The sequence below is a fragment of the Podarcis gaigeae genome, assembly GCF_964106915.1.
Source record: "Podarcis gaigeae genome assembly, chromosome: 14".
In the NCBI taxonomy this organism is placed as follows: domain Eukaryota; kingdom Metazoa; phylum Chordata; class Lepidosauria; order Squamata; family Lacertidae; genus Podarcis; species Podarcis gaigeae.
This window is the reverse complement of record NC_139690.1, coordinates 34,713,586-34,741,258: the sequence shown is the minus strand read 5'-3', so window position 1 is coordinate 34,741,258 and position 27,673 is coordinate 34,713,586. Positions and strand designations below refer to the sequence as shown.

Genomic DNA, 27,673 nt, shown 5'->3' with positions numbered 1-27,673 from the left:
AAGGGACCAAGAGAGACTCTAATAGGGGACCAGCTGGGGGTGGAGAAAGGATCTCATGCGCATGACAGCAGCCAAACTCACCTCAATGGGGATCTTCCCAGGGTGACTTTGGGCCAGTAGCTTATTGCCATCCTCGTGCAGCTTGTTGATCGCTCCCTCTTTTTCTTCCAAATTCCGGTTGATGAAATTCTAAAGGGAGAAGGAAGGAAGCAGAGACGTTACCATCTTATGTCTGGGCAGTCCACAACCCAGTCGGGCAGAGTGGTCCAGGGGGGTTCAGCACCCATTACTATTTCCGCAGCAGGGCCCCTGTCTCTAGTGTGCTTAGAGGCACTCAGTCAGCATGAAAGGGGAGCTTCTCAGCCGCTATATGCTCCCAACACTAAGCATGGAGGAACACTGAAAACACAAGGGGCTTCAATTACAAGAGACTGGTGTGCAAATTCTCTTATGTACAATGGAACTTCAAGGAAAAGATGGATATTGGAGCAGTCCAAATCATTTCCCCATGTACAGACACAGGAAATTACTAGATGCAGGTGAAAGGCAACACATGGAGATCTGCATTGATGGTTGCAATGCATCCTTGGTTATTATTATTGTGTAGTCTTCAAAGGGCGTGGCTGTGACTATCATGAAGAGACCGACACTTCTGAATTTCCTACTAACACTATTGCCGTGACTCTCAGCAAGTCAAGGAAACATTAGTTTCAACCCCATTCCACACAGGGCCTTTAGTTGGATCAAGGTCATTGGAGTTTACAAAGCTTCTCTCCACGGGTTACCTCTTTTGTCTCCTTGCCAGGTTTATTTTTCTTAATTGAATTTATAAATAAATATGGCGGATAGCCGATGTTCATCGTATTGAGAGGAGACCCATTGAAATTTATGGATCTGCTCTGAGGACAACTTAGTTGGCTATCACCCAATGTATCTAACACTTAAAAGGGTTTTGTATCTAACAGTCATACCCAGAGTAGACCCACTGAAGGAAGTGGGTCTAGTCTGAAAATCACGTAGTTGGATACAAACCAGAGTAGCAAAGGAAGGTCCCAATCCTGAGCAGTTTACAGTCTAAAATTATGCAATGCAATTAGCAACAACAATATCACCACCAACACCATTTATCTAACACCTGTGTACACACTACCTTTAAAGCATATGTGAAACACATTCTTTCCCAAAGGATACTGAGCACTGAGTTTACCCTTCACATATTTACAATTCTCAGCAACCCTTAACAAACTACGGGGCCCAGACTTTTGTGAGGGGAGAAATGGGCTTTGGATGTGCTTTGAAAGTATAGTGTGTACAAAGGGTTTGTGATGTCTTAAGATGTACAGATCAGATTAGTTCGTACTGGAATTCACGATGATTACCACCTCCTTTAATATATTTATGCCCTTCAGCTTCGATTCAGGCTGAATAATTCAGATCCAAATGCCAGAATGCGTTTTCCACACACATCTCAAAGTCAAACTGCCTCCTGAGGGGGGATAAGCTCTGGGGAGAAAATGTACCTCATACTGGCGCCGGCGGCTTGGGTAGTCGAGGTTACGGTCACTCCAATCAAACTGCATCCTGTCTTTAGCCTGCTGATCTAGCCAGTAGAGCTTGTTGGTGCAGCGCTGCATGTAATCCTGGAGCGAGTTCAAATCCTGCTGCCTCTGTTGGGATCCTGACTGCAAGGAGAGAGGGAGTTTTGCCAACCGTCAAGATTTGGAGATTGGGAGTCACAGAGAGCGGGCTAAGCCTACTGTGAAATACATAACTTGTGCACTCCTGTCTCCTGGTGTCAAGATTCTAGACCACATTGAGTTGGGAATGGGGGGGGGCAAGGAAGGAATAGCAGTGAAAGTATCTTGTATATCAAGCTCTGATCAAAGTAAGGAACCACAGAGAGCACACTCAGGGTATGACTCAAAGGGCCCTTAAATGCTTATTGGCACTGATCAAGGCTTCATGCACTGGGATACAGCTTAGGCGGGTGTTGCTGGGCGTGTTGTTATTGATATTATTTTGTGCATCTTTATTTTTATATCTTATTATGATTTATGTGGACATTTTCAATTTGGTTGTGTACTTTTTGATGTTTTATTTATGAGTACTTTTGTTATGTTTATAATTATGTAATTTTTTTGCATGTTGTAAGTCGCCTTGAGTACATTTTGAACTATGGAAAGGTGGCACGTATGCAGGTATTCTCCTCAGCGCTGTCTTAATTCAGATGGGGCATAGCATGCCAACCAAGGTCTCAGCAACACCATACATGTAACACACACGTAAATCATATGGCTTCCTCCAAAGAGTCCTGGGAACTGTAGTTCCCAGTCCTCACAGAGCTACAGTTCCCAGCACTCTTAACAAACCAAAGTTCTCATTATTCTCTGGGGGAAGCTGTGAACATTAAATACGTTTTGTATATGGTATGAATGGGACCCAAGAGTCTCCTCACATCACCTCTGACCTGCTTGGATGTACCAAAGTTAGTCCCTGAACTTTCGAGGACGGAAAATAAAAAGAACAAGGTCTTACCAGCAGTTTCTGATATTTCACCTGGAGCCCACTCATATATTCCTGGAAACAAACAAAGAGAAGATGAACAAAAGACTGGACAAGGCCCCCAACAGAGGGTGTTACCACACTTCCCAAAGCAAATAAACTTGCTATGTGCATGCAGCTTTTAATCAAATGATCAATCGATCACTGGGGAAGAGGCGATTTGCATCCCCCAAGAGGGTACTGGGTTCTGTCTAACTCCTTTCTTTTTCTTTTTGCTCTTCTTGCCAAAATCAGTGAGTCTTTGGGAAGGGCGGGGGGGGGGGGATGATGGAGGGGAGCAAATGAAGCCTTTGTGCTGGGGTTAGCTACCCCGATTTGTGTATTAGATTTTTATACTATCCTTCCTCCAGTGATCCTATACCAAGGAAATCCTCTCCTCTCTCGTCTGGTTCTCTAACCACTACAAGACATGGTCTTGGTGTGTTTATGTGTTTGCTGTGGGAGACAGTTATAACACACGGCAAAATTGTTTCGTTGAGTATTTATTTATTGGATTTGTATCCACCCTTCCTCCCGAAAGAGCCCAGAGCAGCCAGAACATAAGCTTTATCCTAAGCATTCTAAAATAGTTAAAACATAAAAATAGATTCAGTAAACAGTAAATACAAATGTTTTCAAATACTTCCTGAAAATTAATAATAGTGAGACAGACACACCTCACTAGGGAAGGCATTCCACAAATGGGGAAGCACCACTGAAAAGGCCCAACTGGGCAGCCCCTCATGGTGGCAGCCCCAACAATTAACCTCTCTCATTCAAAGAGTGAAGCTTACAGAGTCTCTCATTTAAAGACTATGTAGGCTGTGGAGGAGAAAGGAGAGGAGCTAGAGTTAGGTAGGACAAAGTAACATCTGTAACACTTACTCAAACCCACTACACAAGGTGGTGTTGGACCTTGAACTGTGTTTGAATCACTTTTTGAGAGATCCCTGAAGCTCCTGAACCTTTAGCTGGGGTACATCAGGCAGAAATCCAACAGGTTCACCTTTCCTCATCATCGGAGCCCCTGTGACAGGGAAAAGCTACACCAGTTGGATTTCCCCTGTAACTGGTTAAAGGCACAAGAACTGCATACAGTGGTACCTCGGGGTAAGTACTTAATTCGTTTCGGAGGTCTGTACTTAACCTGAAACTGTTCTTAATCTGAAGCACCACTTTAGCTAATGGGGCCTCCTGCTGCTGCTGTGCTGCCGAAGCCCGATTTCTGTTCTTATCCTGAAGCAAAGTTCTTAACCTAAAGCACTATTTCTGGGTTAGCGGAGTGTATAACCTGAAGTGTATGTAACCTGAAGCGTATGTAACCTGATGTACCACTGTAAAGCCAATTCTGTCCCCTCCCCCCTCCCCCCACCTGCCGAAGAACTGCAAAGCAGGCATTAGAAGCACATGATACCTTGTCACCTTCCTTGCTGATGTGCGGTCCTATAGCCATCACTTCATTATGGAAGATGTTGTGCTCCTCCACCTGACCGTTGACTGATGGCAAGTCAGTGCCGAAACCCTTGCTGTTCAGTATTTCCTAGTGGTAAAAGAAAAGTGGGAGGTTCCAGTCTTTCCGCCAAACTCCTGGGAAACAAAGCAGGCCAAGAACATAGCAGCACAGGGGGCTGCCTTATACAGTCAACCCATCAGCCTGTTTAGCTTAGTATTGTCCACAGACAATGTTCTGCAGCCTTGGATTCCCCAGGTGTTGTTGCACTACACCTCCCATCATCCCTGACCATTAGCTAAGCTGGCTGGGGCTGATGGAAGTTGTAGTCCAACAATGCCTGGGAACCGAAGGCTGAACACTGATCTACACCAGCATGCAGACAGTTCCGTGCCAAAAATTCCTCCTGCATTTTTTTTAAACATTCCTCATCAGAAATTGCACTTGGAAATTATCAAAGAGGACAGGGAAATCCTTATGGGTGGGATGTAGGAATTTTGTGGCATTTGCCTTATTTTTGAGATGGCAGGTGGATGCTGTTGAGCGTCCTTTCTGTCATTCTACAAACCATGTCTCTAGCAGTCTGCATTCTGCAGCCTTCCTGGGTGCCCACATTTCAATAAAAGTCATTTAATTAAACAATGTTCAATTAAAGGGAAGACAGGTAACTCTTCCCATAGGTGGTTTTTTCTTATTCTTCTTTTTCAAATCAGCAAGCACGGGCAGCCAGAGAGTTTGCAGTGCACTGAAGAAATGTTTATAGGGAAGGAAACAGAGACACCACCCTTGGCCACCTTGCAAATGAAAAGGCGAGAGTCTTGGGAACGTGGCAATAAATCACCAACCCCTTTTGGCGGGGCCAAAAACGTTTGAGAAACCAGAGTACAGATTTCAATGTAGCACTACCTCCAGATGTCCCAGTGATGGTTGGGGCTGATGGGAGCTGCCGTACAAAACATCTAGAGGGCACCAGGTTGGGGACAACTGGTCTACACTGATTTGGCATGCACTGCAAAATTCAGTGAAGTGCAACTTCCGAAAAATGGCTTTTAGCTTGCATCTTGTTTTGGAAAGAAGGTTCACCTTTTAATGCAAACTGAACTGAATGTGTCTCCTGTCCCTAGATGCAAGTATCTAGATTGTTGCTGCTGCTGTCTTTCCCTTCCTCCAAAACAAAACTGTCCTGTTTTAAGCCCACTTGTTGCAATTTTGCACAGGATGGCGCTCAGCCAAGATGCAGAAGGCTCCCTCCTGTGATGCTGGATAGCCGTGCCGTGCCCTGCCCCTGGCAAAGGGAGGGAAGCTATCGCCAGGCAGCCCAGAGACAGAACTGCAAAGCTAGCAGAACCTGGGCTGCTGCACAAAGCCTCTCATTAAGCCAAAAGCTAGGGGGCATCTCCAGCCAGCAGCCAGGGAGGATTTGGGGGGGATTTGCAACTGGAAGCTGACAAAGCAACTGGAAGAGGAGCAAAAATCAACAGCGGGGAAGAGATCTGGCAGCCTAAAGCTTTTATCTCTCTACCCCGTTTTGTGAGCTGATTAACAGTGCCCAGGCACCTGACAAGTGGGGCAGGGGCAGGACTTTCATTCAAGACAACTGACACTGTGTGAGCTTTTCAGTACATTCATGGCTAGACTTGGGGTTGATGGAGACAGGTCCATCCAGATGAATGGGGGGCTGCCCCACCAACCTCAATCTGCCCTCAGCCAGCCCCCACCTGTTTACCTACCTCCTTAATTACCGTTCCAGGTGGCAACACATCCTCCTCCTTAGTTTTAGTGTTAACCCTTGCAGAACTCAGCAGGGAGGAGGATGGGGACAGGCTCTGTCTGTCATTGGCTCTGGCTCCGCCTGTCATTTCTTCTGGCTCCACCTACTCTTGGGCCACCTGCCAGCCCACAGGTGGAAGGTACCATTTCTGAATGCCCACCCCATACAAACAAGGGCCCTTCATCCCAGTGATGGAAGTACTGTAGCTATTTTTAACTTTAATATATGGAATTGTTTTAAATTGGTTTATATATACAGAGCTGTTCTCCCCACTTTTACTGTTTTCTAATTGTAACTGTTTTATTTGTTTTATAATTGCGTATTTTACTGTTGTAGCCCATTCTGGGACATTGTGGTTGAGATAGGAAATCTAAATAATATATAAGGAAACTAGGCAAAGCTTATAGTGCATGGATTACGTTAACGTGAACTTTTTAAAGTGTGCAATTAGCAGTTAAAGGGAAGTCTGAGATGTACTGGGGTTGCAGAGGGTGGGGAGGGAGAAAATGGAAGGTCTGCAAACAACTGGGGTGAGGGGGTGGTCTTTTGGAAAGTATGCTGGGGGATGAGCTAAATTCTCCACCACTGGTACAAAATGCTGCTCTGGCTTCAACTTTACACCCCCCCCCATTTCCTACCAAAACAAGCAAATATTCCCCATGCAAGTTACTTGGATTCAGGCAATTAACGTCATGTTTAGTTAAGGCCCAGAATGGATTAAAAAAGGCTCTTTGGCAAACAGAAATCTAGCACAACAGGGAGAAAAGTTCAAGCCCAGCTCTCTCTCTACTGCACTACATTTCTAGTTCCAGGGAGATGTGCAGGAGAACTCCACTTAGTGCTGTGCTGGATGCCCCCAAAGCCCATATTTTGGAAGAAATGGCTCCAGTCTAAAGAAAAAACAGATCAGATGTCCACTAACTGGATGCAAAGCACCTACTCACCTGTTTCTCTTCAATCACCGTGGTCCAGTTGACTTGAGGTTCAATTTCCTGTGGGGTGAAGTTGTAGATCTGATCATGTTTCACACGCAAGTTGCCCACTCTCTCCTTTAGTTGCCGGATGCTGAAGGAAGGAGAGAGGATACAAGCAATTACTGCTTTCTCTGAGCAACGTATAGACGAATGATTCCCCCTCCCCTAACTGCAATACTACTCTCCTCAAAGTGAAACGTTTTGGACCCCCCCCCCCCCAAAAAAACCCCTCCTACCCCACATTGCAAAAAATGTTTTATCAGTTAATTCTGTTTTCCAAGTGTGGATTTTAAGGATCTACACTAATTGCTCAGTAACACACTCTCTCAGCCTAACCTACCTCACAGGGCTGTTGTGAAGATAAATGGGGTGGTAGAAGACCTGACTTGAACTAGCCTAATGTGTTGGTTTGAATATATATATATAGTGTGCATTTTGAGAGAAAATTTGTATAGAAATACATTTTTTGGGGGGTGGGGAGAATGTGATTTAAATCAAAATATCAAAATATTTTGGCACTCAAACCTGGACTTACAGTTGAGGGCGTGCTAAAGTGTCATCGACTGATAACAGATTTGCTCATCCCTCGATGAAAGTTTCAAATCAAGCACCATCCGATATTGCAGTGGGGGGGGGGGATCTCTGGCTCATGGGCCTAATTGAGTACATTAGGCCTCTAAATGTGGCCTGCAAGGCCATTGGGGCAAACTAGACCCACCTGTCTGTCAACTGATGTCATATGATATTAGGTGTGGAGATCTGTTATCTCCAACCTAAGTGTTAGCTCATCTCAGTGCTGTGGTGCTCTTTACAAGGCGGCAGGCAGTAGCTTATCTCTGATCTTAGCACTGTAGGAGTACAACTTTACCATCAAGCATCTGCTGCTGCCTTTTACAGTCTCAGAGCAGGCAGAGGCTTACTTCTGATCTTAGCACTGTAGTCCCACCATGCTAAGAACACAGATAAGCTTTTGCCTGCTCCCTTGGTTTGAACTTTTAATCACCTGCCCCACCCATTTGTCAAAATAGCGCACAAAAGCAGGGCCCAATTCTGGATCTAGCACTCTGCCCAGATCCGCTTCCCCACCCCTGCCCTACTGGCTTCCCCAGACTCACTCTTCTGTGATCATATCCCCCTGTGGGTGTTTCATGTGGCGAGCAATGGCAGCATCTCCATCCAGGACATAGAGGAGCTTATCGGATTCTATTAGCTTATCTGCCGTGAGGTCTTGGTACTCAGCAGGTTGACCGGCCTTAAGCTTGTGCAGGTCCTGAGAGAGTGTTTGGAAAGGGAGAGTAGGCTTATATAAACAGCAGAATCAACATAGCGCAAAAAGAAGTATCTCGGGTCCTCTTCCTAACCCCCCAAACCTACAGGGAAGAAGAACTGATCCAGGGATCACTCTAAACAGATCCACCCCACTTCTGTTCTTCACTCACAGCTTTGAGCTGGTTTTCATTGTTAAATAGAAGCAGAATCAATAGAGCTGTGAGGTTAGAACATTAAGAGAATGGGACTCCTAATGAAACAGTAGAGTTGGCACCTCCTTCCTTCTAGGTACAGAGGCTGACCAGACCATCAAGAGTGATGACAGGCAGGACCCAAACCAATGGCTTCAAGTTACAAGAAAGTAAATTCCAACGAAACATCAGGAAGAACTTTCTGGTGGTAAGAGCGGAAGGGACTCGCTTGGAAGGTGGTGGACTCTTTTTCTTTGCAGGTTTTGAAGCAGAGGTTGGATGGCCATCTTTTGGGGTGCTTTAGTTGAGATTCCTGCATTGCAGAGGGTTGGACTAGATGGCCCTTGGGGTCCCTTCTAGCTCTACAATTCTATGACAGCATCCTTCACCATACATCAGGCCAGGGGACTACTATAGCAGAGCTCTGGGAGAGGAGAATGGTTAGGGACTCAAAAGGAGTAGCTCGGTGAGGTGGGGAGCTGCCACCACACAACACAGATCAGCTGCCAGAGGCTGCTGGCTCACTCTGCCCAATGGCAGAGATGGCTGGTGCCTATTAGGACTGGTAGGATGGAAAGCAGGAAGCCCAAATAGTCTGTGGAACCAGAGCCAATGGCAGGCAGAGCCAGCTCATTCTAGTTTTGTCCCCCAACCTCTTCCTACCTGCTTAGTTCTACAAGGGAGCACTGAGACTGAAGAGGAGGAGGGAACTGATAGCCAATGCTAAGTACCAACTCCAAATTGTTTGGAAGTAAGAAGGCAGGCAGATGGGTCTGGCTGAAGGCAGACAAAGGTCAATGGGGCAGCGCTAAGGGACAAATGTCTCCACTGCCTAACAGTAGGTCGAGCCCTGCAAAACAATAACTGTTGCTAAGTTAGAAAGTAGGAACTAAGCCAATTTTACAATCTGAATTGTATAATTAGAGATGGACATTTGTCACCTTAGGCTGCATTTACATTTAAACTGGTCTGAACTGATGTTTCACCCAAAAGGAAGCCTAGAAAAAGTAGTTTTGTACAGGTTTTGAGAACACTGTGTTAGAGAATTCCCAGTATCCTTAACAAACTAGAGATTCTCTGGAGGACACCATTTGCTTTATATGTCTTTTAAATATATGGTGTGGATGTCACCTTATTTGGTTCCCCCAAATGTTCAGAAGTCACATTTTGTTTAATGCTACTTTTTTTCAACCTCTGTTTCTGTGTTTTATACTGATCTTATTTTATTGCTAGTTTTTAATTGTATTTTTATCTAAGTTTTCTTGTGTTTGATTCATAGAATCATAAGAGTTGGAAGAGATCCTGAGGGTCGTCTAGTCCAGGAATTTCAACACATGGTCCCATCTTATTTGAAACCACACCAAACCCTTCTTAGCATTGCAAATGCGCTAGCAATTTTATTGCTGCACCATTATTGATATGGTTCATTTCTATGTAAAAACCATGTTGAGGTTATTTTTTTAAAAAAAATGAAAAGTGGTATATAAGAATGCTGAAATAAAATAAACTCACATTTTGCATCTTAGAGTCTGCTTCCACAATGTTCTTTTCCACCTGGTCAGCATTTTTCTGCAACTTCTCAATCAGCTCAGACAACTCCTTGCTGGATATGCTGCGAAGAGAGAAAGAGATTTCAAGAAGGATGAAAAAAGCAGATCACAGCCAGCCAGGAGCTCACTCAAGGATATAAGATACAAGGAGCAAGAATTTCCCTGTGCATATGCAAAGTGCTTTTAATTCACCACCAAGTAACTGCAGCCAGTTGGCCACAATTTTTGGAATAAGACAAAGAGGGGATTCCAGGAAGCACTCAGCCCCTAACACCTTACAAAATAAACACTACAAAAGCAGCAGTTGACTACACTAGTCTGTAAAATCAAAAGAACAGTAGACTACTTCAGTGTAGTGTTTGAAGGATTTTTTTTTCTGGTGAAGATAAATGTTTATAAAGCACTTTGCTTTCATAGCGAGTCTAATTTTTAATTTGCAAAATGCTTTCACAACCTTTATCTTCATCCAAACGAGCAATCTTTGCTTGAGGGCAGTGGAGTCGGAACATCCTCCTTTAGCTGGAAGCGACACTGAATCTGGTTTGGCAGAGTTGGGGCAAAATAGCAAACTGTCAAGGCAAATCCAAGATGGCGTCAAGCCACAGAGCCAACTGCTGTTGCCTTCAGGAAACAGCCTTTATAGGGGTGCCAACTAGAATAAAATATTTGGGTGCATGCACACCATTTGAATGACAACGCTCATCAACTTTGGAGAGGGCCTGAACCATTCAAATATGTTATTGGGGGACGAAGGGACCTCGGCGTCTAGGAGTTGGCTCCTATGGAGTTAGACCACTGGCCCATCTAGCTCTGTACTGCCTAAACTGACTGCCAGAGGCTCTCACAGGCTATATACGTCCTTATTTATGAGTGTACGCCTCCTTCGGCAACTCCTGCTGCCAAGCTGGGGCCAAAGGTATTGCTCTGTTTTCCTTTGGACCACATCAGCGAGGCTGAGAGGAGGGTCTTGCTATATGGGCAGGGCAGGATTTCCATACACAGTGCCCAGGTTTGAGCCCCGGAGAGGTTACTTTGGTGCTGCAAACACAGCAAAAGCAACATGGGAGGCAGCAGTTACAAGTTACAAGTCTCTGCAGCCACAGCAGGCGCTGTGATTCTCCAGCGGTTTATCATTATTTATTATTGTTAATTCTACTACCTTTTTATTTTTTTACTGGAACCTTGAAGTTCATCAAGTAGAGGAAAGCTCAAAACAGTGGTTTGTGTGAAGGCGGAACCAGGTCCAAAATGGGGCAGAGCCAATGACCTTTTGAACCCCATGAACCATACTCTGAGATAGTCAGTAAATCAGCATGGGAGTTACTACAGATCAGAGATCCTAACAGGGTTAGACAGAGGCTAAGCCTGCCTGCTGTCCTATCACCCCTAATTTGCCTCCTTCAGGAAGCAGACGCTCTCCCCTCTCTCATTTGTCTCAAATTTCAGTCCATTGAGGCTTCCCCCTTAGAACTCAGTGGGATTCTTCTGAAAACTAAGTCACCCTTGTTTGCAAAGTCTTCTGAATTAGAGTACAGTGGTACCTCGGGTTAAGTACTTAATTCGTTCCGGAGGTCTGTACTTAACCTGAAACTGTTCTTAACCTGAAGCACCGCTTTAGCTAATGGGGCCTCCTGCTGCCGCTGTGCCGCCGGAGCACGATTTCTGTTCTTAACCTGAAGCAAAGTTCTTAACCTAAAGCACTATTTCTCGGTTAGCGGAGTCTGTAACCTGAAGCGTCTGTAACCTGGGGTACCACTGTACTGTTTCTTATAGTTCTGAAACTTGAGGCGCATTCCTGCCTGCCTACCCAGCCACCCCCAAATCCAAATTAGAAGCCGTCTCCCTGCTTACATTGCAAAGGGTTAAAATATGCAAAAGCCAGAATAGCCCTCTGCATGACTCCCTGATAAGAGCACACAGGGACATAACAGGCAACTACTTTTGCAGATAGTGAATGGGTGAATGGACTCATGGAAATCTTTGGTTGTTTCATTTATCTCTCATAACATAATAGCCGTTCCCTCGTGGCAGATAGTTTGGGAATTACTGTGCTGGAGTGATGAAAGCCTGGCACTTGACAGAACCTTTTGGTGAAACCTCCCTCCTGCTTATCCAGCACTGTTCCTACTAAGCAATTGCTTCTGGACTTGCCAAGCTTGTTCTCTCTCCTAGCCAAGCATCCTCTCGGACAGAGGGTGACTCACGGCTCCTCTGACTGACAGTTTTGGACAGGAAACGAGACAGCAGCACAGCATCCGGACAGGAACAACCAGAGATCCTGAACAAGGGGCAAGGTCTAATGAGAGGCCTGTGCACTGGAAGAACTATGCCAGCAGCATTCCTAGGCTTGTGAAAACCGAAGCAGACAACCACAACCAACCAACACCCCTCCCCCCCTTTTCCTAAACGATGCCTTAAGAAACAGAACGCAGCTTTTGCTTGCAAATGATAGGAACGGGTAAATTGGTCAATTCTGGTTTCTCTCATTTTCTCCCAAGCTTCTTCCATTCAGTTACCCATGTTTCCACTTCAGTTTTCAAAATTAGGGTGAAAAAGACCCCACGAAAATTCATCAGCGTTAAGTGTCCTCTATTTGTCAAGGCATGGTCAAAATCACCCCCACCATTTCCCAAATATTCTCCCCCTGTGAAAGTGGGGACTGGGGGGGTGGCTGCTTTGGTCTCCCCACCTCCCTGTTTGAGGGCTCTCCCCCCTGCCACCTGATTCTGCATGGATGGTGATGTTTCAGATATACAGTCGTACCTTGGACCCAAACACCTTGGCTCCCAAACAAATCGACTCCCGAACAATCAAAACCCGGTTTTCGAGCAATTCTCGGAAGCCAAACATTCAGCACAGCTTCCGATTGGCTGCAGGACGCTCCTTCAGCCAATCGGAAGCCACACCTTGGTTTTCGAATGGTTCCGGGAGTCAAACGGACTCCCAGAACGCATTCTGTTCGAGAACCAAGGTACGACTGTAGACGGTTTTGCACTCAAAGGATGGGTTTGCTATTAGTAATTGGCTACTGCAGAAAATTATGTGCTAGGATCAACTGATCTTGTGCTCACAACAGAGCCATCACAACAAACACATGTGGTAAAACACATGAGCTGAACCTAAGAAGTGTGAAGATCCCAGTTCAGTTCTCACCTTGGCCACAAACTCACAAGGTAGCTCTAAGCAAGCCATTGTCCCTCAGACCCACATCTGAGAAATGTGGCTAATAATAAAGTCACCAAGATTATGAATGTTTGAATTGCTTTGAAACCCACCCCCAATATATAGACAGATAGGATAAGGGCCTTTCCAGATTAGTTTGGCATTTTTTATTTCATTTTTGCAATATGTTATTGCTGCAATAATAGTGCATTAGCAGTGAATTTATTCTGAACTGTCCATTCACCATTCTGCTTGATTCCTTGTTCTGTGATGCTTCCCCAGTGTTACTGGAAGGAAACACTTGCACTATAGTGCAATAAAATAAACAAGAACATTTTTGGTGAAAGAAGCTACAGGATTTCAACAGGGAGTTACTGGGACAGGCACTGATTGAAAACAAAGAGTATGTCTGCCCTAAAACTTTTGCAGGGGTAAACAGTATTTGAAAGCAGGAGCACAAATAACTACCCCAATAGCATCATGAGTGCAAATCATCATGAATACATGGTAAAAAGCACTTCTAGAGGGGCCCTGAGCATTATAATTAACATCAGAAACTCCTCCAGTACTATAAGGTGTTACAGGAAAAATACTCCTACATTGGGTCACAAGAAGTCAATTCACACAAACTTACGAGTGGGGGCAAATGCACTTTTTCTGGTTGGTTTTGGCCTACCGCAGGCTTCACATTCATTCTGGTTGTATTAAACTTCAAGCTTGGTGTCTGTCACTGTAGCTCTGCTCGATCAACAAAGGCATGCCGTTCCTGCCAGGCTTCATATACCAGCAGCAAATGAACAGTATTGTGGAAGGGACAATAACCATTCAGTTTGCCTTTCAGACCCTGCCAGGCAGGCAAAATGATACCACTGGACTGTGGTCAGCAGAAGGCTGGAGAAACAAAACTCTCCACAGCAGCTCCGCTGAGAAGCTGCACGTGCCAAACTCATTTACACATATGAGACTTGCAGCTAAATGTTGCAGTGTGACATGCTCCTGTCCAGGGCTCCAGCCAGCCATGCATGTTTTTTCAGAGTACTCCATTCCATTCCCCCTCTGGTTTCCCATCACATCCCCATCCATCACACCAAAGCAAGTTTGGCACCAATTCTCTCATGTGATTTATTCCATGCATGAATGCTGTTGTGCTGTGGAAAAAAGGAGCCTTAAAATCAACTCTGCACCACAACCAATGTAGCTTTTATTGTTATTGTTACTGTTATTTTTACATTTGCTAGGGAGATACTTTTTTCTTTCCCTTTTTAAGCTGGCATGCTCTTTCTGTTTCTCTCAGAGAGTTTCTCATTTTTCCAATCTTAAATTCAGTTCTCTACATTTCTGTAGCAATTTGCAAAAAACAAATGTATGATTCTATGAATTCTATGCATTCAAGGGAACATTTATCCTAATAAAAACATTTTTTGCAAGCAGTTTTCCCTAATATAACGCATTTTTCCATGTTCCTTTCATGAATGCAAACACTTTTATGGACATTCCTCCCTAACACATGCATTTTGGATACATTCTTGCTTGGAGGACTGCATTACAAAATTCAGAGGTGAATGAATTTCAAAATAGCACTGTGTTTTTGCATTATGGTTCAAGAAGTGCAAATTAGTTAGTTTCTAATTTAAATGGAAGCAGAGCTGAATTTCCACCATTACCACACCATACTCTGCAAGAACTCTGGAGATTGCAGTTTTTGTTGCGGGTGTGAGAGCCTTAGACTCTTCACATAATTATTGTTCCTGCAATTACTTGGCTATGATGAAAGTTAAACCGGTTTGATAATAGTAGTTCAGAGTTGCAGTGGGGAAACACCCAGGACCTCATCCACTATGGAATGAGATTTTAGATGTGAAATATGAGGGGTTTTTAAAAAAATTAATCTTACCATGTTGCAAATAGGACATTATTGTTCCTGGTTATTCTTATTTCCTGAACCTAACTTGTTATCACTCCCATTAAAAATATGCAGCCAGTATTACTGGAATGGTCTTCAAAACAGAGATCTGCATTCATGCTAACAACCAAAAAATGACTATCACAATCTTATTGTTCACCCCAGTTCTAAACTCATTTACTTGATATTTAAGCCTATGGTATTAGTGGATTTTATTTCCCCTACATTTGAAGGTTTTTAATTAAGGGGGGAAAGTGAGTAAGAAGAGACATGATAGAGGTGTATTGCGTGGAAGATCCAGGATAAAATGAAGTAATCCACAGGCGTATTGTTAAACCAGAATTAGTGATAGCCACCCCCTTGGATATCCCAATGACCGTGTTCTTCTTCCACTGTTGCAGGCAGTATGCCTCTGAATTACCAGTTGCTGAGAATCTCAAATAAGGACTGTGCTCTTCTGATCAAATCCTGCTCACGGACTTCCCATAGGGACACCTGCTTGGCCACTGTGAGAACAAAATGCTAGACTAGATGAGCCTTTGGCAGGGCTTTCCTTCAGTGACTTCAGGGTTTCAACACAAGTTGGCAAAGACTACAGAGGAAGCTTTATCAACCTGCCTAAGGAGTCAGGCGAGTGCTTGATTTCATGACTGCTATAAAAATACAATGGAAGAAGAAGAAGAAGAAGAAGAGTTTGGATTTGATATCCCGCTTTATCACTACCCGAAGGAGTCTCAAAGCGGCTAACATTCTCCTTTCCATTCCTCCCCCACAACAAACACTCTGTGAGGTGAGTGAGGCTGAGAGGCTTCAGAGAAGTGTGACTAGTTCAAGGTGACCCAGCAGCTGCATGTGGAGGAGCGGGGAAGCAAACCCGGTTCACCAGATTACGAGTCCACCGCTCTTAACCACTACACCACACTGGATCAATAAAGGAACTTGGTGGGTCTGTGGTCGCAGGGGCAGGGACCAGGTGTAAAACTCCTACGACAGTCATCCTCAGGTTCAGAGCTGCTGCTCAGTTCAAACATTATGCCCAATGTTGGTTAAGGAAGATTAAATTATAGTGCAATGTCTGAACTAAGAAACTATGGCCCGCAATACTGGAAAATCATAATTGGAAACCATGATTTCAACAGGGTGGGAAGGTGATAGACTCCAGCTCTCATCATACCCAACCAGCATGGGATGCTGGAAGTTGTAGTCTAGCAACATCAGGGAGGAGGTACAGGTTCCTCATCCCTGCTGGAGTGAAAGGTGACCAGCTGTTATGGCTGGATTTCAGGAAAATCCATTGTAGGACTAGACTAGGAGGACCTTTGGTCTGATCCAGCAAGGTTTTGCATTCCCTATGATCAGCACATGAGGCCTTATTAGAGGGGGCTCCCTGATTGGCAGCCCTGATCTGTGACAGGGCCTTTTCAACGGTGGTTCCCTGGTTGAGGAACACCCTCCTTAGTGCAGTGTGCCTGTCTCTACCTTTATTAACTTTCAAGAGGAATTTGAAAACATTCCAGTTGACCCAGGCATTTGGTGGCTGAAGAATACTGTTCCTGGCCACCTCAAGATCACTGGATGGAAGTGTGTTTTAATTGCCACTGCTTTTAGAATGTTTTTAACTGTAAAACCTAGTCTGGCACTATAACTACTACACCATCTTGAGCTTTTGGGAGGAAAGGCAGGATATTTATGTAAAGGGTGAGCTCTCTCTCTCTCTCTCTCTGCACCTGGTCAGAGGCACTGACGAATGCAAGCCCACATTAAACTCTGAGTAAGGACATCAACATGAACTACTAATGGAAGGCAGATGTAGTGTGGAGCCATTCAAGAGAACAGATGGTACTAGTATCCATTTGGCTGAGATTGGTTTTCTCTTTCATTAAACACTGTGGCTTAGCCATTCTTGGAGGGGGTCAAAGGACCTGTTTATTTACTGGAAGGACACCCTGGGCCTCCCTCTGTTGTGCCAGGGCATGGGTGGAGCAGCAGTAGGTTCTTTTGCCAAAGAATCCTGGAGGCTCTTCGAGACAAATTACTCACCCTTCTGCACTAGAAACTGCTTACCAGCACTATTATTATTACAGTGGTACCTCGGGTTATAGACACTTCAGGTTACAGACGCTTTAGGTTACAGACGCTTCAGGTTACAGACTCCGCTAACCCAGAAATAGTACCTCGGCTTAAGAACTTTGCTTCAGGATGAGAACAGAAATCACACCGCGGCAGCAGCGGGAGGCCCCATTAGCTAAAGTGGTACCTCAGGTTAAGAACAGCTTCATGTTAAGAACGGCCCTCCAGAACGAATTAAGTTCTTAACCTGAGGTACCACTGTATTTATTATTTATTGAATTTAAATACCACCCTATACCCGGAGGTCTCATGTACAAGCACTTTGCAAAAGACTTTGCTATCTTTGCTCTTTTGTTTTGTGTATACCACACTGAAGTTTAGTGAAGATTTGACAACCCTAAAAAGCATCTGTTTTACAAACATGGAAGATTAAGGCTGTGGGTTAGTGACTCTAGCAAGATATGCATATATGAAAAAAATGAGAGCATGTGATGTTAAAAGCACACATTCTCATTGTAGTAGACACCCCCTTTTTCTTTAATTGGTGCCATATATATATATGCTCTCTTTTATTGCACCCTTAAAAATTGTGACTTCAGGACCACATGGGTTTTCCCTCCTCACAATTGCTGCCACTTGTTGCACGTAAACAGACTATTTGCATTTCCCACCATGGCTGGCCAGATTCCCCTCAGGTGTATCCAAGGGCAGGCAAATCTGTCAATGTTGGTTTCTCTCTGTTTTTTGTTCTTCCAGTCTTGAGCTCAGTTCAGATGAATTTTCATGGGGAATTTTAAAAAATGCAAACATGCTGAACTTAAGATTGGAAAAACAAGAAAATGAGAGAAACCCAAAATGACAGATTTGCTCAACTATACTTGCACAACTCTATGGACAATTTCATCTGCAGTCCTTAGCTGATACAAAGTAGTGTAGCTGAACAAAAGAAACTGTTGGATAATTTCCGCCCATTGTGGATTTCACTCATCAAGAAAGCTCCGGAGAATCCCTTCACTTGTTTGCTCTGTGTGAGATCTTGGCCTTCTGAACTTAGCATGACCATCTACCATATTTTTTGCTCTATAAGACTCACTTTTTCCCTCCTAAAAAGTAAGGGGGAATGTGTGTGTGTCTTATGTAGCGAATGCAGGCTGCGCAGCTATCCCAGAAGCCAGAACAGCAAGAGGGATCACTGCTTTCGCTGCGCAGCGATCCCTCTTGCTGTTCTGGCTTCTGGGATTCAGAATATATTTTTTCTTGTTTTCCTCCTCCAAAAACTAGGTGTGTCTTGTGGTTTGGTGCGTCTTATAGAGCGAAAATACGGGTATCTTCTCCCACTCCCTCCTCCTCCTCCTCCTCTCTCTCTCTCTCTCTCTCTCTCTCTCTCTCACACACACACACACACACACAATGTGCAGAACAATGAATGAAATTCAGGGGAAACCCCACTTATGTGGGGTTTCTGTTCCCGGTTGCTGCACTGGAACCCACCCCACCCCATTCTGCCCCTGCCCCACCCCCTTTTGGTGCCGAAAACATTGTGCACATCAGAGGGAGTGTGCATGCTGATCATGCGCAGGTGGGGAGATGCCTGTACAATAGCATTGATCACACTTCCATTCTATTTTCAAGCTTCATAGCCAAGAATTTTTGTCTTATTCTGTTCACACCAGTTTGCCTGCAATCTTGTGTGAGTAAGCCCCACTGAATTCAATGGGGCTTACTTCTGACCCCAAGCAGACACACATAGGATTTGCAATGTCAATCAAACTACCTAGTCCAGGTAGATAAGAATTCACAAAGACTGTCTGGTTAATAATTGACTGCTTCCCGATATCTCCATCCCATTTAAGAACAAAAATATGACAACGGAAAGGCTTTGTGGGGAAAAGCCCAGCTTATCAGCATCTTCAGATGTCAGCGAGCACATGTCAAGATTAGCTCCAAAGAAACAGGAGAAAATGGATTTCCCATTGAGTGCTTGAGTCACTAACAGCGAACAGCTGTAGAGACAGTTCCCAGAATTGTCTACCATGAGAGTTTTAAAGAAACCCCCATTTCAGTACTGCAGCTCTTGGTGACACCCTGCCTGCTCCTTGAGGAAAGAAGAAAGTGGGTGAGAAAAATACAAAAGTCCTTGCAGGTATGTCTTAGCACCTAGGACCAGGTAGGAATGGCATCAGAAGAACAAAGTGGAATTGAGGGGGTGTCAACTCAAGGCACATTCCAAACATAGCAAACCTTCAGGCTGCAGGCATTTGCCTGCCAAAACACACACACGACCAAAACAGGAAACCTGAACACCTGAACATCAAATTGCAAAGTGCTAAGCAAAAGGATTCTTAGCAACTGGGAAGCCAAAAGCAAACCAGCTTCTGTTTCTCTCCGTTCCTCGTTTTCCCAATATTAAATTCGGTTCTCCCCATTTCCACACTGGCACAGACTGCTTGAACTTGTCTGAACAAGGCATAAGCTTAATACAGGTGGTCTGGATAGGGGGATGTGTGGAACCCAGAGACAGTTTGCCAACCCTGGTTCCCCCGCCCTAGTCCTTTCCCTTCAGGGCCAGATCAACAGACACGGGTCCCTTTTCTCTGATCTCATTCTTCACCTCCATGCCTCACCCACACAGAGAAACAGATATATTGAGGCAGAAAAACCCAATTGGCCCCACAGTTCTCAGTTACTCATTTATGCCTTTAAAGCCCTAAACAGCCTCAGTCCTGTATACCTGAAGGAGCGTCTCCACCCCCATCGTTCAGCCCGGACACTGAGATCCAGCGCCAAGGGCTTTCTGGTGGTTCCCTCATTGCGAGACGTAAGGTTACAGGGAACCAGACAGAGGGCCTTCTCAGTAGTGGCGCCTGCCCTGTGGAACGCCCTCCCATCAGATGTGAAGGAAATAAGTAGCTATCTTATCTTTAAAAGACATCTGAAGGCTGTATTGCTGTATTGCTTTTAACACTTGATTGGGAGCCGCCCAGAGTGGCTGAGGAAACTCAGCCAGATGGGCGGAGTATAAAAAATTGTATTATTGTTATTATTTGCATTTATCACAAACATGAGTCTGACCAAACTGCGGGAGGCAGTGGAAGACAGGAGTGCCTGGCGTGCTCTGGTCCATGGGGTCACAAAGAGTCGGACACGACTAAATGACTAAACAACAACAATTATAATTATTTGCATTTATCTGCATTGATATTTCACGCGGCTCATAGTTAATCTTTGGGACTCACTTCCACAGGAGGCAGTGATGGGCACCAACTTGGATGGCTTTAAAAGAGAAGTGGACAAGTTCATGGAGGAGAGGGCTATCAGTGGCTACTAGTCATGATGATTATACCACCAGGTTAAAAAGCAGAAATACTTCTGAATGCCAGTTGCTGGAAACCACAGGAGAGGAGAGCGCTTTTGTGCTCAAATCCTGCTTGCGGGTTTCGCAAAGGAATCTGGCTGGCCACTGTGAGAACAGTGGACCAGATGAGCCATTGGCCTGATCCAGCAGGCTCTTCTTATGTTCTTTGAGTCTACTCTTCACCATGCAGTCCCAGGATGGGTTACATCCAGCTGGGGATGTCAGAGAATTCCAACAAAAATGGAAAAGGAAGCAGAAATTGCTACAGTTCTTTTGTTCACTGTGGTCAGGAACAGAAACTAGTCAAGCGAAAGCAATTGGTATCTGTTCACATTGTATTTGCTTGTTTAAGTCTGCAAATGACAAGTAATTAATGACTTTTTTTTTTTTACATTGGTTTGACATTTCCATTACATTGAAAGAATGTAAGTTACGTAACTTACATTAAATAGCAGGCAGCGAGGCAAATAACATACTATTTGGCAGAAACCGAAGTGCAGCAGAACAGAACCAGCACTGATTCTGTTGAGAACTAGTCAGAATGGCAATTGCTGCCTTCTCACATGCCTACATCTAGCTCAGTACAAGTAGTTTAACTCATTATATGCATTACTAGACAATACATTAATCTGAACCAACAATAGCCAAAACCTGCAACAATACTACAAGGGGAAGGTATTCTGAAATAATAACTTGTTCATCCCACACTTTTCAGTGCATTTCCCCTTCACTTTCCTAACTGTAGGAAGCCTTTATTTTTTAAGTGGGTTTGCTGTTCTAGGACAACGGAATGTTTTAACCTACTGTAATTATACAAACCTAAAGTTATGGGAGATGCTTGAATTTCTTCATGCAACATTATGTAAGTCTGGAGGCCCCCTGAATTTGTTGCCTTCCCTTCCTTTCAAGGCTTTTCTGAGAGAGGGGATGCAGAGGCAGCATCTTGGCCTGGACACCTTTAAGATCAGACACTGATCCTCAGCTACAGGTGTTCAGTTCTCCCCAGACTTCCACTGAAATTCCTTCCAGTCATCACCACCAACCACATCACCGTCATGCTTGTTTTGAATTTGTCACTCAAAACTGCAGTGGGAATAACAACCCACATTTCACCTGTGCACTGAGTATTAATTACTAGGGTTGTTTTCAAAGCACTAAATGAACTGATGAACATTTCACCCTCTGCCTTGAGCAAGGAAATACAATAAAGAGTCAATCAAGAGAGTCAGTGTGGGGCATGGTGTCAGAGTGCTGCACTGAGACCTGGGAGACTGGAGTTCAAAATCCCCACCTGGCCATGAAGGTCACTGCCTCTCAGCTTGGCCTACCTTACAAGGTTGTTGTGGGGGATTAAATGAGGTGGAGGGAGAATCATGTACACCACCTTAAGCTCCGTGGAGGAAAGGAGGGATACAAATGCAATAAATAAATAAATAACAAACAATAAGGTTGGCTGTTCCACAATGCCATGTGAACAAGACTCTGTGGCCAACAGGGAATTTGTGCGATCAGCTAAATAGCCACTTTCATTCTACAGCATAATTTTCTCTAGAAGCTGAGTCTTCATTAAAAGAAATGAAGCGTCTTGCCTCTTGTGGTTGAGAAGATCATCTTCAAGGTGACCAAATCTCAGAAAGGAGAAGCCAGGCTAACAGATTTACTGTGGTTTGTGCCACAAGAAATTTGTCAGTGACACGAGATTCATTGAGTATGTTATATAAGCAGAGAAGCCAATATCTGCCATAATCAGCCAAAAGGTTTTGAATAATTTTTAAGCTGCATTTGAGCTCCAAGGTGCTTAAACCTACCTCACAAAGCTCTTGTGAGGATGGATAAGAGAAAGTGATTTGCTCAAGGCTGGCCAGTGAGCCATGCAGCTAAGCAGAAATATGAACTTGGGTTTCTTTGCCACATCCAAGGCCTAGATGCCACCACAACAGCTGGAAGCAACTCAGCACTGCTGTCATTAACTCTCTGAAGCCTAAATATGACATGTGAGCCCTCTAAACAAAATTTCCCATGCCTTCTTATAGGTCAGTGTTGGGTTTCCCTGATGTTGTTGGACTTCTATTCCCACCATCCCTGCTCATTGGCTAAGCTGGCTGGGGATGATGGGAGTTGTAGTCCAACAATATCTGGGGGAACAAGATCAAAGATCAATGTCATAGGAGAGACATGCATAGTACACATCCACCTTTGAGTAAATCCTACACAAATCGGGAGTGGAGCCCCTAAGATGGTTGGGTAGTGACTTACGATTTCTCCTTCTAGCAACTCCTGCAGCCAAGCTGGTGCCAAACGGATTGCTCTGCTTTCCTTTGGACCACATCAGTGAGGCGAAGAAGGGGGTCTTGTTGTCTGGGCAGCCGGGGACCTCCATACACTAGGACTGGGCGATGTATCAACAAAGCCTCACAGGCTGCCAGTGCTTCTGCCACCCCCTGCCCACTGCCATGAGGAGACTTCACAGGCTGCTGATTATTGTGCCCCTGCTGCCAGGCTGCCACTGCTTCTGCCCCCCTCCTCCCCCTTCTTGTTGATTCTGCCACCATCAGGCTGCTGACAGTCCCAGATTATTTGCACTCACTCTGACTCATCACCGTACTTTGGATTGTCCTGAATACCACCATTTGGTAGCCAAGCCCAAAATCAAAAGTCTCCTTTGAATGCATTTTGGCTTGCCTGCTGCTTAAAGTGACCATGAAGTGATTGATAATATCATCATTTATCAGTTTTAGACCCATACGTAGTAGCAATTGTCAGGACATCGTCCTGTTCGCCTCTGCGTAGTTCCTTCCTTATTTCAGATATCGTGATATATCAATATATTGCAATGTTTAGCTGCTGAAATATCACAATATTGAAAACCAGTTATCACCCAGCCCTACACACTGCCCAGGTTTGCATCCCAAGGAGGTCACTTTGGTGCTGCTAATGCAGCAGTTTGACTTCACCCCCCCAGAGGCACACTACATTGTCACTCGAGACAGATGGATGCCAACAACGACAACTAGTCCAATTGAACCTTACTGGAGACCCTAAAAAGAGCCTTCCTGCCTCTTCTCCACTATTTTCTAGAAACAGCAACATAGGAAGCTGCTGTATACTAAGTCACACCATCGGTCCATCTAACACAGCATTGTTTACACTGGCTGGCAGCAGCTCTCCAGGATCTCAGACAGGGTCTCTCCTGGAGATGTCAGGGTTTGAACCTAGGACCTTCTTCTTTCAAAGCAGATGTTCTACCACTGACTTACAACCCTTGCTTTATGTCTGCAGATGTTTCTAAGCCCTGACTGGCTCAAAGCAGAGCCCTCTGATTGGCTGAAGGGCTGTGTATAAAATGTCCTACTGCTTTAGGTCTGGCATATTTCTGTGGACTTGCTACTGGCAAAGAACCAGAATTATGTCCTTCCGCCAAGGCAAGAAATGGATGCCTCACCGGTCTCCATGACCTTGCCTAGCTGCCAGTCAGTGCCCTTGCTCAGTTGCTAGTCTGGCCTACACCCTTGTGAGTTATCAAAAACTGGTTGGTTTTCCGATAGCAGCATGCATGCTTATTGTTTAAGTTGGGAGCAAAGAAGAGGGCAATAACAAGAGGTATTGGTACTTCACAGTATGGCCCCATGTGTCATTTGAAGCAGGAGTGGGGAACCTCAGGCCCAATGGGGCTGATTGTGGCCTCCCAGACCTCTCTGTCTGGCCCTTGGAACTCTTCCCAATCCACACCCTGTCTCTCAAGTCACACATTCTCACCAGTCCTGCTTCTCAAGCACATTTCCTGGGGTGAACGTGTCCTTGAACTGCAATAACACCACTTGCTAGCCTAGATAGAGGATGAAGAGCTGTGTCCTGTACATGTGTGTTTGTCTAGAAACCTCTGACTTTGGCTGCCTGAAATGTAGCCTCCTCTACAGGGGTAAACGTCACATCTCATTGCTCTGCCCACTTTTGGCCTCTGGCCACACCTATAGTCCAAATGGGACTCCACACAATCCTGAAGGCCAACTGCTTTCCTCCCTTTGCATCATGCACTTATTATTTAGCTCTTTGAAACTAAATTTTTACTCTGCTTATTTTAATCTGATTTTTACTCTGCTCTTCAGCCGAAAGGGACTCCCAGGGCAGCTTGCAAAGATCAATATGAAGATGGCTCCAGCCCTCAGGCTTACAAAAGGATACAAAAGGGAAAGGGACTAGGGAGGGAGGAGGAATAAAGCAAACACCTGAGCCTGGTTCTTAGTTACAAAGGACGGACAGGAATTTAAAGCTGTGCAAGGAGAAGGATGACCCCACAGTGACTCGCAGCAGAGCTGGTGGAGTGACTCTGCTTCCCTTCTCTGTTTCTACTGCAGATTGATGGAATGGCTGCTGTCAGGTGACAGATGAGGAAAAGAAGAGCCAATGGAGCTGGCCTTTCTGGAAAGCTGAATATAGTCTCCTATTGGGTTGAGTGGGGTAGCATTGCCAGTGACCATTCCTAGGCTGCAAAGCCAGTAGAGCCCATAATACCAAAGGCAGTGTGGCCATTTTCAACCCTTTGGAGCGGTCAGTCTTGGGAGAAGCTGCCATTAATGGAGGCATGATGCGTAGAACATTTTCTCGGTGTTTCATGCCCCAAAGCTCAACCGCCAGTGACAGTCCAGGAATTCAGAGCCTGGCATGCTGCTCAACAGTCCTGGGCAGGTTTCCCTTCATTTTTTCTCTATGAGAAGCCACGGTTGAAATAATCGACTCTCCTTGCATTCAGAAATACAGTGTGTTTAGCCCAATTAAATTATAGCTTTCTTTGCAATGCGATTATTTGCAACCTACGTTTGAAAAAAAATATAGGGTGTGTTAAAATGAGCTTCCTGTCAGCAAAATTCATATCAGGGACACAGGAGCTGGATAAACAATGGGCAATTACTCCCCCAAATATCCTTCAGCTGAAATCTTTCAGCAACTTAAAAAATGCAAGCTGCCAGAGGCAAAAACAGCAACTGCCTGCCTACCAGCATTTCTGTGATAGGGCTATGCAAGGGCTCTTCTGGCATCACTGCATCACATGCCATGGCTAAGAAGGAAAGCAATCCCTGATGTCGGAAGTCAGCAAGTGATGGGAAAGACTTCTGCTGCAGATGTTGGACAGCAACAGTTTGTTGGAACAGTACATTTTGTCTTGCTTTTCTTTCCAATGCAGAATGTAAGGGTCCTGGGCAATAATAACCAAGCAATAGCAACCTCTTCTTTTTAGCAAAGTGGTTGTCTTGTGTGCCTTCTGATCATTCCCTTGGTCTAGATGGGCCAGTGGTCTGATCTGGTATAAGCAGCTTACGATATGGGTAGGGACTGGTAGGGGCATAAGAAGTGCCCTGCTGGATCAGGTCAAGGCCCATCCAGTTCTCTCAGTGGCCTATGAGATGCCTTTGGGAAACCAAAAAGCAGGACTTAAGCACAACAGCACTCTCTCTACCTGTGACCTCCAGCAACCAGTATTTAGAGGCATACAGACTCAGAGAGGAAGCAGAACATAGCAACTTGAAGTCACTTGAAGTCAATTCAACTGCCAAATTCTCTTTTAAAATCATAGTTTAACTATATGATGCTTTGAAGAAGTATGTTCTTGCAGGTTTCCAGTGGTCAATTTGAAAGGTGGCCCTGCCCCATCCTGGCATGTAGCCTCCAGAAGTTTGCCCTGAGGGAATGCAGCCCTCAGGCTAAAAAAAGATTCCTCACCCCTGGGCTAAGACAAGCAGGTTGTTTTAGCTTCAGATCTTCATCTGTCCAATGGGAATGGAAATAACAACAACAAAACAGAACAACAGCAATGCAATAATGATTCAATTGAGTTCAGGGTGCCTGGACATATTGGTTACATTTTCTTTACTATTGCAACAACCCTGTGAGGTAGACTGAGAAATAATGTCTGGCCTATGCTCTCCCAGTGAGCCCTTCTGCCAAGTGGAGATTTTTAATTCTGCTCTTGCTGGCCAAAATGTTAAATGTTCTCTGACCACTGCATCATAGCTGTTGGACAGTGAAGACATTTTAAAGGGCAGTGGGTCCCAGTTTGAAAACCTCCTTGTAGCATTGAAACTAAATACACATTCTTTCTCCAATATAACCTCAAAAAGCAAGCAAACACGGTGACGCTGATTTTGTCACTTTGTAACAGAAACTGGCTATGCACATGATCTTGCAAAGTTGTTTTACAAAAGAATGACAGCCTGATGAATTGTGCAAATCATGCCACCATGATGAGTTCCCCCATCCCACAAAAATACAACCCACTTGTTTGTGTCCAAACACAGAGTAGTATTTGCTGCAAACGTAAAACGCATTGGCAATTGCCGTTACATCTCTCAAAGTGCCGCTGCACCCTCTCAGTAGCACCTCCAATACATAGCTTTGTAGATTATCCACCGTGCTAAGCACTTCATAGAATGGCACTCCAGCTCAATTTAGACCCCACTTAGATTTATCTGGGAGTTTCACCACCTTGCTCCCAGCAATTCAGAGCAGCTGTCACATTGCGTGATGGGATGCCCCCCTGCATCAATTGTCGCTTTCAGATTCTTAGGAAGATCCTCCAGTCCCTAGATCTAATTTGTAAATGCTGATTGCATGGCGGAACTTGAATCTGTTCCAGTTTCCCCTTCTTGCTACAATGAGTCATTGAGCAAAATGAATGGCAATTTGCCTGTCTCTGCTCAGAGTTTTGAGTATCTTTTCCATCCCCAGCAGTATATTGGATGGGCAATGCTGTGTTCCTTTCCAATTCTGACATATTTACGCATGCAAAAACAGTGGAGCAAATCCTTCATGGACTGGATAACAATAGAGTTTTCCTTTAAAAAATATTGTGCTTTTAACTGTAGCCAAACACAGAGGTAAAGGTGTTTGGGAAAAACTATACCAATTATATTTCTGAGTGTCTGGCTGGTACAAACTGCACAGGAGCAGGGTCAGAAAAAAGCCAGCAAAATTCAGCCTTTGGTAAGGCCCACCCTCAATATTAAATGTTTTCTAAATATTAGTTAGTTAATTAGTTCAATTTATTTATATCCTGCATGCAGGCAACTTTTTACCTAATCACTCACTAAGAAGTAACACATTTCAGTAAGTTTAAACTTGTTGGGCTATCTGTATTTATGTTCTGGCAGTTCTACAATAATTCCCCCTCTCCACAAAATCACTGGCTATAGGCCAGGGATGGGCAAATCTGTCAATTTCAGTTTCTCATTTTCTCACTCTTCAGTTCTCCACACTTTGACAACCAACTCAAGGAGGTTCGTCACCATTTAAGTGTCAATTTCTCCTAATATGCAGTTTTATATGCAATTTTGCATAATTTTTGCAAAGCAGCCTTCTCTAATAGGATGCATTTCTGCTCATACATGCAGTTTACTCTGGTATAAGTACACATTACTTGGCTAGAGAACTGCACTGCAAAAT

The 27,673-nt window shown here is 44.6% G+C and overlaps 1 protein-coding gene across 2 annotated transcripts in view; it reads right to left on the bottom strand.

Annotated features, from left to right (window-relative positions):
• Positions 1-27,673, bottom strand: part of PPL (periplakin) — a 47,850-nt gene that overhangs the window by 16,116 nt on the left and 4,061 nt on the right. For both annotated transcript variants that reach the window (XM_083710806.1, XM_083710807.1), the window contains exons 2-8: positions 9,709-9,808; positions 7,852-8,006; positions 6,707-6,827; positions 3,956-4,081; positions 2,536-2,577; positions 1,521-1,682; positions 82-189 (exon numbers count right to left, since the gene is read on the bottom strand). In XM_083710806.1, the coding sequence (XP_083566932.1) occupies positions 82-189; positions 1,521-1,682; positions 2,536-2,577; positions 3,956-4,081; positions 6,707-6,827; positions 7,852-8,006; positions 9,709-9,808 (814 nt within the window). The remainder of the gene's footprint in view (positions 1-81; positions 190-1,520; positions 1,683-2,535; positions 2,578-3,955; positions 4,082-6,706; positions 6,828-7,851; positions 8,007-9,708; positions 9,809-27,673) is intronic.